We start from the raw sequence: 12,600 nt of genomic DNA on the forward strand, positions 1-12,600 counted from the left end.
CTATGCATTTTTGGAGCTAACTGTCTGTGTGAAAAGAGTCCAGACATATCCTTGCCCTCATCCCAGTTGCATGTTTATAACTGTTATCTCATCATCAGTACAAATAATGACTGATATAGATGACAAATGGGCTTGGGCTGTTAGTGTTAAAGGTACAAATTCGATGTCCTGTTTACTTTTGGCTTCTTTGTGTATGAAATGTGCTATATACATGTGCTATAAATTTGCCTTGCCTTTAATAAAAAGACAACATACCCAGAGCTCAACTGTCTGAATATAGACAATGACTTTATGACATCCATAATGGCATCAATAAAGCTAGACTGAAAATATCCCAGATGTTTGCGTACCCTCATCCCCTCAAAACGGGAGAGTGCTCGGAGAGGTCTCAGTGCCCTGAGCGTACGGAGCGATTTGATCGGCCCCAGCTCAGCGTAGCCCAACAGGTTAGCAGTAAGACTGATGAGTGACACCTAGAAGGGAGGAAAACACATAGCAAAGCTTAGAGCTGTTTAACCTTAAGGAATGTTGGGAAATTAACATTCTAAAGAATATCTGGGTTCATTGAATTCAACATAGAATTTTAGAACCTTCAATTGTTGCGGAATTTAGAACGTTCAAAAACCTACACCTTTAAGGGTTAAAGGACACACCGGCACAACACACGCACACACACTCACCGCACGCACGCACACACGCACACAAACCCTGCTAATTGTAATGTATGTAATTACAGTGTATTTACTAATACACTGACAAGACAGTGATTAATTACCTATCTAATGATGTCTAATTTTATGTACTACATTTAACTCAATTAATTTACCTAATAACATTACCCATATAAGTATATAAATTACATTAATAATTGATATAAACAAATGAATGAATGAATGAATTATTGATATCATTAAAACTTGACATGACAAACTAGCTTTCATGCACTCACTTGCAGTCCTTGAGGAAGGCATTTGAGGAAACAAAGAAAAAAGCTCTTGCTTCACATCTGTGTTCATGTGCATACTACATTTAAATATCAGGCTTAGGTTTCAAAACAACTCCACAATAAAAATAGTTGCGTCTGGTTATGTGGCCCGTGATGACTGTACTCACGTCGACGATAAGGAAGTCCAGCCAGCACCAGGCATTGGTGAAGTAGGTCTTGAAACCGTACGCCACCCACTTGAGCAGCATCTCCACTATGAAGATGTAAGTGAAGACTTTGTCTGCGTACTCCAGAATGATCTTAATCGTTCGCCGTCGCTCAATGTAAATGTCCTCAAAGGCCTGGAGGAAAGACAGCATAAGATTATGAGGATGCTATTCAGCCCAACTTACTATAGTGAACTTTCTACTGGTATAGTCGCTGGATCAACTTGGAATTAAGTGCCTTGCTCAGGGTTACTATACTGGTAGCTCCCGATACTGATTATGGTTCACATGATTTGTTAATGGTTTCAAGAGCTGATTGTTTGAGGTTGTGAAATATGAACAATTGTTAACGTAAAGTAATATGGATCCTTATCAATGTCTAATGTTTGTTTATGTTTATTTTGACTGATTGTTAGTAAATGTATGATACTTTGCACAGAGGGCTTTTTGGAGCACGCACCAGAGCGCCACTGCTGAGGAGGATCATGAAGACGATGAAGGTCTCAAAGTAGTCGTGCTCCACGATGGTGAAACAGGCCCGGCGCAGGTTCCACCATTTTTTTCCCTTACCCAAAATCCAGACGGACGGCGTCAAAATCCAGACAATGGGAAGCGGAATACATGCAGTCTAGAGGATAAAAAAGGACCCTAAAGGACATGAGGGCAGCAGTCTAGAGGACATAAGGGCATGCAGTCATGCAGTCTAGAGAGGATAAAGGACCCTAGAGAGGGCATGCAGTCTAGAGAGGATAAAGGACCCTAGAGAGGAGATAGGACATGAGGGCATGCAGTCTAGAAAGGATAAAGGACCCTAGAGAGGAGATAGGACATGAGGGCATGCAGTCTAGAGAGGATAAAGGACCCTAGAGAGGACATGAGGGCATGCAGTCTAGAGAAGATAAAGGACCCTAGAGAGGGCATGCAGTCTAGAGAAGATAAAGGACCCTAGAGAGGGCATGCAGTCTAGAGAGGATAAAGGACCCTAGAGAGGACATGCAGTCTAGAGAGGATAAAGGACCCTAGAGAGGACATGAGGGCATGCAGTCTAGAGAGGATAAAGGACCCTAGAGAGGACACGAGGGCATGCAGTCTAGAGAGGATAAAGGACCCTAGAGAGGACATGAGGGCATGCAGTCTAGAGAAGATAAAGGACCCTAGAGAGGGCATGCAGTCTAGAGAAGATAAAGGACCCTAGAGAGGACATGCAGTCTAGAGAGGATAAAGGACTCTAGAGAGGACACGAGGGCATGCAGTCTAGAGATAAAGGACCCTAGAGAGGACATGAGGGCATGCAGTCTAGAGAGGATAAAGGACCCTAGAGAGGGCATGCAGTCTAGAGAAGATAAAGGACTCTAGAGAGGGCATGCAGTCTAGAGAGGATAAAGGACCTAGAGAGGACATGCAGTCTAGAGAGGATAAAGGACTCTAGAGAGGACACGAGGGCATGCAGTCTAGAGATAAAGGACCCTAGAGAGGACATGAGGGCATGCAGTCTAGAGAGGATAAAGGACCCTAGAGAGGACATGAGGGCATGCAGTCTAGAGAGGATAAAGGACCCTAGAGAGGACATGCAGTCTAGAGAGGATAAAGAACCCTAGAGAGGAGATGAGGGCATGCAGTCTAGAGAGGATAAAGGACCCTAGAGAGGACATGCAGTCTAGAGAGGATAAAGGACCCTAGAGAGGACATGAGGGCATGCAGTCTAGAGAGGATAAAGGACCCTAGAGAGGACATGAGGGCATGCAGTCTAGAGAGGATAAAGGACCCTAGAGAGGACATGAGGGCATGCAGTCTAGAGAGGATAAAGGACCCTAGAGAGGACATGCAGTCTAGAGAGGATAAAGAACCCTAGAGAGGAGATGAGGGCATGCAGTCTAGAGAGGATAAAGGACCCTAGATAGGACATGAGGACATGCAGTCTAGAGAGGATAAAGGACCCTAGAGAGGAGAGAGAGGACATGAGGGCATGCAGTCTAGAGAGGATTAAGGACCCTAGAGAGGGCATGCAGTCTAGAGAGGATAAAGGACCCTAGAGAGGAGATGAGGGCATGCAGTCTAGAGAGGATAAAGGACCCTAGAGAGGAGATGAGGGCATGCAGTCTAGAGAGGATAAAGGACCGTAGAGAGGAGATGGGAGCTGTAAACATGAGGGGAGAGGGGCAGAGTGGGGAGTGGAGGACTGTAGGGGCGGAGTAGAGGACCAGACTGATAGAGTAGAGTTTGACCTGAGCCACATCAGATCAGGATCCTGTCAAGGTCATATGGGGGTCATATCAAATTCACATGGGGCCATATCAGGGTTAGATCAGTGTCTTATCAGGGCCAGATCAGGGTTATATTAGAGCTATATCATAGTCAGTAAAAGGGGGAAATGATGTGGACATAAGTGGAGAAAAGAGGAGAGAAAAGGGGAGAGAAGTGAGAGGAGGAGAGGAAGGAGACCCACCATCAGTGAAGCAGGCCTCTGGATCCTCTGGTTCCGGCTCGGATTCCTCCTCTACCTCTGGTTCAGGTTCTGGCGGCCTGTAGTCCACAGTACTGCACACTGACGAGCCATCATCTGCGAGCTGAGACAGGAGCAGCACTCACTACCAATACCCAGCCAGGCTAAGACAGCCCTTCTGAACTGACCAGAACTGAATTTGAATTTAACTGACATAATTGAAGGAGACAAGGCTGTACGATTTGTGTACATTAACATGACGATGAGATGATGAAAAACAACAACAAAACAATTCAGAATGTAGACCGTATCAACTTGAGTAGATCAAAGTATCAATCAGAGTGTGCAACAATGTCTGCGCCCTTGTCACCTGTCACCTCAACACTGGTCACCTTGACACTAGCATTCCAAGAGAGCAGAGATACAGTATAGAGGAATCAAAAGAATGTAAAAGAAACATATAGTAGAGGAAAGTTACTAGTTTTATGATTTGAAGACGAGATAGAAAGATGAAACAAGAGAAAAAAAGATAAAACACAAGTGAGAAAAAGAAGAGGAGAAATAAAGCAGAAGTAAAGAATGTTTTTGAGAGAGAGGGGTCTGATTCTATCCAGACCAATTCAAACAGAGCCTGCTGAAAACCAGGAAACAGCTGCATCACTGCAATACCTTCTTGGCTTTCTTCTCTTCATCATCATCATCGTCATCCTCGTCGGACTCATCACTCTCATCATCCTCCATGTCGGACTCGGCCTTGGCGATGGGCACCTTGAGCGTCCGGTTGTTTGGGTTGCAGTTGGGCATCCCATCCACTATCTTGTCCAGGTGATTCATGGGAAGGCCGTCCTTGTCCAGGCCATCTCCGGCATCCCCGCCTTCCGCTTCGCGTCCGTCCTCAGCGGGCGGCTTCTGCCCAGGACGCGCAACACCAGGGCGGCCACCTGGGCCTTCACCCAGTCCACACCGCGCGTGATGCGGCCAATTGCGATCTGGAGGTTGTTCTCACCATCATCATCACCTGCCGACAGGTTGTCTCCGCTGAAAGAGCTCAGCAGTAAGGCAAGAAACAGATTCAACACCTGAGAGAGAGAGGGAGAGAGAGAGAGAAATAAATGTGTTTTTGCACATAAAAATATCAAGGAAGAAAGTGAACACCTGAGGGAGAATAACTATGTGAGTAAAATGTCATTTCATATGATTTGATAATTTGATCTGGGAAAACCCATTACATGGTGAAAGTTCTCCAACTTATGATTCTGATACCATCCTAGCAACATCCAGGATTTTGGATGGTATCAGAATCTTAAGTTGGTGAAATTTCACCAGAGAGGGATTGAAACGGAACAGAAATCAAGGATTTTTATTCACCATGTGAAGAGGTTTTCCCAGATCCCATTTTTAAAGGCCAGACAATGAGAGAGAAAGAAATGGAATTGCATTAATGTATCTTGTGTAAAGCATACAATTCCCACAATCCCCTTTTTTGATGTGACCTCATGTCTGTGACCTCTGTATACCATGTCACAATCTGCTTCGCCCATAGACTGTATACAGTCTATGGCTTCGCCTGAAAATAAAATGTTCAATAAGCTCTCTGATGTCTGCAGCTATAAAACGGAATCTTTTTCACTCGTAAAGCGGCGCGTCTGGTGTTGTGATCTCACATATTGTGTGTGTGTGTGTGTGTGTGTGTGTGTGTGTGTGTGTGTGTGAGACTGACGCGGTGACAAGGCATTAATAAATATTATGTTGTCTTGCAGGGTGGAGCAGAGCAGAGCAAGGCTATCTTTAGGACCTAAACCCCAGCAGGTCCCAATCGCCGGTCCTATTTCCACTCTCCAGAGCCAGATCATGGTTACATGGGGACCGCTGAGACCGGACCGGATCATTCCACCGCCGGTCAAGCTGTGAATCAGTGAGGGGCTCAATGTGTGTGTGCAAGAGAGAAAGGGAGAGATACAGCTAGGTATGTATGTATATGTATACAGTATGTATGCATATGGTTTTTTTTTCGATAAACAAATTGCTTTTGGCTTTTGACATGCCAATAGCTAATGAAGTTTGAACCGAACTGAACAGAACTGTACTGAAGAATACATTGAGAAACAAATAAATAAAATAAAAAAATAGTCCAAGAGAAGACCAGAAAGGGAAATAGATGGAAAGAGGGAGAGGACATCAAGAAACAGACATATAGTATTAAAGCAGGACAAAAACATGGCAGAAAATCAGCCTGTCACCTTCTCCCCTGAGCAATCTCATCTCACTGAGAGGGGATGAAATTCATTTTTTTAAGGTGGGGTGTCATGGAGGCAGGGAATGCCATAACACCAGCAAGATAGATACCACCCCTGTTGTTGCTTCCAAACTAACTCATTAAGATGCCTGTGATCTTATATGCCGGAATTAATGAAAAACTCCTGAAATGAGAGAGGTAAAGACTATATATTAAAAGCTGTGAAATAAATGAAATAAACAAAATGTCACAACTCCTAACTTGAGTTGTAACAACAATAACAACAACAACAATATTAAAACATATATTAAAAATAAAATGTCTATAAAAGGAATGTATTTAAAAGGAAGGTTGTAGAGTGATATGCTGAATAGAATCATCAGAATCATCTGTCTGCCAGAGGCACATAGCGACAGTCCAGTCCAACACATCAACAGTATGCGACCAAGCCCACGAGTCACATGAGACGCCTGGACACGGCGTGAAGGCCCACTATGATGAGTAATTTGATTCCCCCCCCCACCACCAATCAATTAGAGCCAGAAGTGCTGCTCTCCAGTGCCCTTAACAGCAGCTTCACAACCCTCCAGCCCCTATAGCTGCTGCTCCGGACCCCCACCAACCCCACCACATATAATACACACACACCCAAACCCCCACCAACACCACCACATATAATACACACCCACACCCAAACCCCCACCCCAACCCTAAGCAGGCTCCTCAGGAGTCCTACCAACACCATGTATCACCAACCCCACCACACACCCCCAAACCCCAAGAGCCCCACCTCTAAATGGCTCCTCAGGACCCCTACCAACACAACACATCACCCTCCATTGCAAAGTTGTTGGCAAAGTTGTGCTATGAAAGCTTGGCTTGACTGTGTACTCCTTCCCGAAGCACATAACTACATAGTGGGACAGACAGATGTGTTGATCTGCCCTTTGATCACATACCATCCAAATGAAGGAATGCAAAACATGTTGGGTTTGTCACTGAGGGGAGCATGCTGATCTACTGAAGACAACATGTGTGTGCGTGTGTGTGTGTGTCTGTGTCAGAGAAAGGGGTCTCAGAGCAGGGTTAATAACCAGTAAATGAACAGATTCTGCTGATGCATGTTTGTGAGTGTATGATAAACAGCTTTATGATACCATGTTTACCGTGGGGGGGGTCTCTGAGTTGCATGGTTAGTTTGCGGATTCTGCTGATGTGATGTTTGCAAGTGTATGATGCACAGCTTATGGGATAGGGTGGGGTGGGGGAGACTCAGGACAAGTGTGTGTGTGTGTGTGTGTGTGTGTGTGTGTGTGTGTGTGTGTGTGTGTGTGTGTGTGTGTGTGTGTGTGTTTCTTAAGTATCACCCCTGTGCAGGGCCTAAGCTGCTTCTCAGCTGTCTGTGTTTGTTCCACGGGTGCCAGCTTGCTCACTTGAGACGGGTCTTAGCACGTAGCCAAGGTCAGAACCACTGTTGGCCGCCGCAAGTCATATGACTTAAATAGACAAGCAGGCCAGGCAGCAGCAGCTGCTTGTGTCGCAGACAGGGGGCGCTGTGGGTGGGCGAGGTGAGAGGATCAAAAACATACACAGGTGCACACGCACACATACACAGACTATTGAATACACACACACACACACACACCACATACAATATGTACTATGTGTGTGTGTGTGGTGTGTGTGTGTGTGTGTGTGTGTGTGTGTGTGTGTGTGTCTGTGTGTGCGTGTGTGCATGTGTGTGTGTGTGTGTGCATGTGTTTGTGTATGCACATACACATACAGATACTACACTCCTACACATGCATTTCATTTTTTATGTCAATTAGACACACTAGAATACACACTCTCACACTTCACTCCTTCAACACACACACACACACACACACACACACACACACACACACACACACACACAAAGATAGCTGATGGTGGTCTTGGCTCTGTGCAAGGTGGCAATGCTTTTGTTAGCCTGCACATATGATCCATTTCCTTTTCAATCTATGTTTAACCCCAGACACAGGAAGCTTGTTCTCACAGCACACAAACACACACACACACACACACACACAAACACAAACACAAACAACACACACACAGGAAGCTCATTCCCACAGTGCTGTAAATATGGTGATTATGCCAGCAGCTGCTAACAGCTCCATCTGCACCTCCTGCCTGTCTCCACTACACTGTTTCCATAACCACAGACAGACACACACAAATACACACACACACACACACACACACACACACACACACACACACACACACACACACACACACACATAATGTGCACACACAAACAAACACACACACACACACACACACACACTCAGACAAGGATGGCATACACACACACACACACTGCATATCACCTATCTCCCCTGTCATCACTCATTCTAATTGAAGGGTCCATCTGATGATGTATTACTGAACTCACGTGACAATTTCCGGTTGTGGTCAAGTCTAGACCAACACTACATCATTCCGAAAAGACTTGCAAAAAACCTCCAGAGTGTACATGCATGTACAGGTAAGCCCATATGTATTCATACCTAGTGCCAAATATCGAGAATTTTTGTATTACGTTAACTTGTTTATTCCGTTATATCTCTTGCACAATGCATCATCTTTTGTCTTATTTTTTCATTTCTGGAGAGAATAAACTCATTGGGGAAAAAAGTCCGTAATACTGTAGAAATCCAAATTTGCCATTAGTATGACTAACACTGGGCAATAATGTATGTTTGCTTGGATATCTCCTCTACTGCCCTCAGTCTTCACCCTAATACCCATCATGCAACAGTGTTATTTTTCAGCTCTCCCTTTATAATCTAATCTAATACTGCTGCCTGTCCACTCTGGTCCCCCTGGCCTGCCCTGTATGTGGACAAGGCTTTGCCGTATTTAAACCGTGTTAAGAACCGCCAGTGCTAACAATAGCCTGGGCTCCCGCTCCCGGCTGGCAGCCCTGCCCGCGTGGCTGGACTTTGCTTGGGCCAGCTTAAGCGTTAGATCCGTAAAGGCTTTTTCTCAACAGTTACTGAGATTTGCAAGTTAACGGGGACAACAGCTGGCCGGTAATGTTTTTGTGTTGCAGAGACCGTTTAATACCTGACATCGAGGCAGGTGGAAACAGGTGGCAGCATCCGTATCTACGAGAGACACTTTCTCATCAGTTTGCCTGAAATCAGTGAAGTGGGGGGAGAATGAGTGCCGCAATGTGAGAGAGTTAAATAATAGCAGTGGGCACAAATGAATGTTTATACTGGGATTTGAAGAGTATATAGCTGGCCTTTGCCAAGCAGGTTATATAGTTGTTGCTGCCTGTTTTTTTAGTATATTTAAGTATATTTTTTGGACTTTTTTATGCCTTTAATCAGACACAGGACAGTGGAGAATGACAGGAAGTGAGTGGGGGAGAGAGTGGGGGTGGGACCCGGAAAGGACCACGGGGCAGGAATCGAACACGGGTTGCCGGCATATGGTGCCCCAGCCAGTCGCGCCACAGCTGGGGCCTGTTGCTGCCTGTTTGTTAGCTTGTTGGTTTGTTTGTTTGTCCTTCAGCAGAATTATGCAAAATCAACCAGCCCGCCTTTGGGCCTAGGTTAAAACCAGTAAATATTCCTCATGGGTTTGCACGAAAAGCAGTTAGTGTTGTCACACAACAGTCAAGCAATATAATCAATCATTGCTCTAAAATAGCCTGCATGTATACATGTTTACATGACAGTAAACAGGAAATACACAAACAGACACACACACAGACACATGCATCACCAGCTATTGACTGCACACTCCTGCGTTTTTCGCCATGCCAACCACAGTGTCACATAATAGCAGAAACTAGGGAAGCAGACACAGGTGCACTTCCATTTAAGCCAACAACAGATGAAGGCTGAACTGGTCCAATACCAACAACACATCAAAACCAAATAGTCAAAGTAACATTATTTATTAATATTATGAATTACATAAATATATTTCCTTCTTTCTATATTGTTTTCTTCCTTCACTTATATTCAATCATGATAGCATCATGTATCATATTTAAACACACTAAAATGAGAAATATTTTTGCCTTTACCCCCAGTGTTTTCGAAAATCAATAAAAAGGTGATTAAAAAAAATCTACTCAACACCAGATAACAAATATTTCTTTCTTTCTTTCTTTCTTTCTTTCTTTGTTATTACGTTCTTTCATTAATTGCCATCATATTCATAATTGTCATCATTCATATGACTTATTCAAACTGACTGAAAGGGCAAACAACTGTGCAACGATCAATGTCACTCACCACCAGGTTGCCGATGACCATGACCATCATGAAGACAATGAGGCACATGTTGGCCCCGGCCACCTCCATGCAGTCCCACATGGTCTCGATCCACTCCCCGCACAGGATGCGGAAGACGATGAGGAAGGAGTGGAAGAAGTCGTGCATGTGCCAGCGGGGCAGCTCGCAGTCCTGGGCGATCTTGCACACGCAGTCCTTGTAGCTCTTGCCGAACAGCTGCATGCCCACCACGGCGAAGATGAAGACGATGATGGCCAGGACGAGGGTCAGGTTGCCGAGGGCGCCCACCGAGTTGCCGATGATCTTGATGAGCATGTTGAGCGTGGGCCAGGACTTGGCCAGCTTAAAGACACGCATCTGCCTCCAGCATGGACAGGAGACACGTCCAATGACAAGCACGCACACGTACACACAAACACACAGACAGACAGACAGACAGACAGGCAGACAAACACACACACACACGCACACACACACAAACAGAGTCAACACAAATATACACCTCAGTTTAATGGATGCTTATCATAAAATAGTATATGATTTATAGTATATAATAGTATAAGTATTATTTATTACATTATAGTTTTATACCACAAAATCCATTATGTGGAATTATTACAATCAATATAATTAGGGCTGTCAATCGATTAAAAAAATTAATCTAATTAATTACATACTCTGTGATTTATCTAAATTAATCGCATATATAATTTTTGCTGTGAAAGTATTTTAAATATTTAAATTCAAATGAATCATTAAATAATCAGCATTAGTGACATTAAATTTCAAAAATACTTTTATTATTACTTTCACTGTTCAATAATGGCCATAATAATCTATGATATGACCTAATATGCTGAGGAAATAAATTCAAAAGTGCTTCGGGAAGAAGTTTTTTTTAACATACAAGGCATTTCAGGCCACAGATATAACCTAGGGGACACAATGAAAATAACACTCCCCTCAATGTCAACACTATTTCTTTGCAGTGATGTGCAACTTTCGACTTGACGAACACCGGTGATATGCAAATTCCTTGCTGCAGACATTGTAGAGGACTTTATTTTAATCAACACTTTATTTTTATCAACACCATCAGGCGTTTTTTAAAAGTAAATGTTCCAATCAATGATCTAGGCAGCACATTTTCATCTCTCTCCTTCATTTTACAGTCTAATTGTTACTGACTAACGGCTCGGGGTCATAGGGAATCGATTAATCTGTGTTATTTTTTTTAATCAGTTATTTTATCTCAAATTAATTAATCGAAATTAATCAGTTATTTTGACAGCCCTAAATATAATATGAAGTGATTCTCAACAGTACAAAATACAAAGTCTAAAACACATTCTGGCACATACAGCTGGGCTAGCAAAATGGATGCTATTAAGATCCATCCACACCAGTAGCGATAACAATGAAGATTACTGTACATAACATATAAGCGTCCATGCTGACCAACAATAAAGAAAGTCTCCTAGTGTTGATGAATGAATGTGATGTTTACAATTTGATGGATTCTGATAGACTGTCAGCTTTTATCAGTCTCAAAATTTCTTTGACACTAGTGATCCCCGGTGATACTGTTCTTCATGTTGTCTGGTCAATGTGTCAATGTGTTGTCCGGTGTAATCGGAGCTTACCAAACGGAAGGACCGAAGTACTGACAGGCCCTGGACGTTGGCCAGGCCCAGCTCCACCAGACTGAAGGTGACAATGATGCTATCAAAGACGTTCCAGCCCACCTGGAAGTAATAGTAGGGGTCCATGGCTATCAGCTTGAAGACCATCTCAGCCGTGAAGATACCAGTGAAGACCTGGAGGAAGGGTAAGTAAGTAAGTAAGTAAGATTGATTTATTTAGCACATCATGCACACAGATAACACAAAGCATTGGTAGCACTGAAGAGGAGAAAGGGGAAAAGGATTCCAGAGCAAGAAATAACCTTTTCAGACAGAGTAAGTTATTACTGTAACATATCTGTTTATGTAATGTGTCTAGTGAGGGCAAACTTTTATTTAGGGAAACTTATAGCATGTGGATTATTCATGAGTCACGTTTCAACCCATTAACAGGTTGCCTCAGGAACACAGGAAAGGTTGGAAGTTGAAATCAAATATTAACAACTCTTTCTCCTAAGTCTCGGACTCTACTTTTAAATCCACCTAAACGACACCAGACTCTTGTACTTGTATACTTAAATCAACCCAGATAGCACCTGAATCTCAGACTCTATCCTTAAATCAAACCACATAGTGCTTGGCTGACTGTTCATTCCAGGTGGTCTCTTTAAAAACTAACTGGCTACGGACAACAGCTATATGGGCTAATTTTCATCTAACTCGTTTAGTTGAATAATTCTTATAATAATTCTTATAATACTTAATAATTCTTAAGTAATTATTAAGTAATTTTCATCGACTCATTTAGAGCATTTAGTATGTTGATCAATGAGCACTGGCCCCTACTAA

The 12,600-nt window shown here is 43.4% G+C and overlaps 1 protein-coding gene across 1 annotated transcript in view; it reads right to left on the reverse strand.

Moving 5' to 3' along the window:
* The window catches only part of LOC125287164 (sodium channel protein type 4 subunit alpha A-like), a 45,755-nt gene that overhangs the window by 8,249 nt on the left and 24,906 nt on the right, over positions 1-12,600 (reverse strand). The window contains 9 exon segments of the mRNA XM_048232726.1: positions 351-473; positions 1,114-1,287; positions 1,613-1,780; positions 1,833-1,855; positions 3,599-3,719; positions 4,265-4,498; positions 4,501-4,674; positions 10,130-10,486; positions 11,773-11,946. Coding sequence (XP_048088683.1) covers positions 351-473; positions 1,114-1,287; positions 1,613-1,780; positions 1,833-1,855; positions 3,599-3,719; positions 4,265-4,498; positions 4,501-4,674; positions 10,130-10,486; positions 11,773-11,946 — 1,548 coding nt within the window.

The sequence above is a fragment of the Alosa alosa genome, chromosome 22, assembly GCF_017589495.1.
Source record: "Alosa alosa isolate M-15738 ecotype Scorff River chromosome 22, AALO_Geno_1.1, whole genome shotgun sequence".
Classification (NCBI taxonomy): domain Eukaryota; kingdom Metazoa; phylum Chordata; class Actinopteri; order Clupeiformes; family Clupeidae; genus Alosa; species Alosa alosa.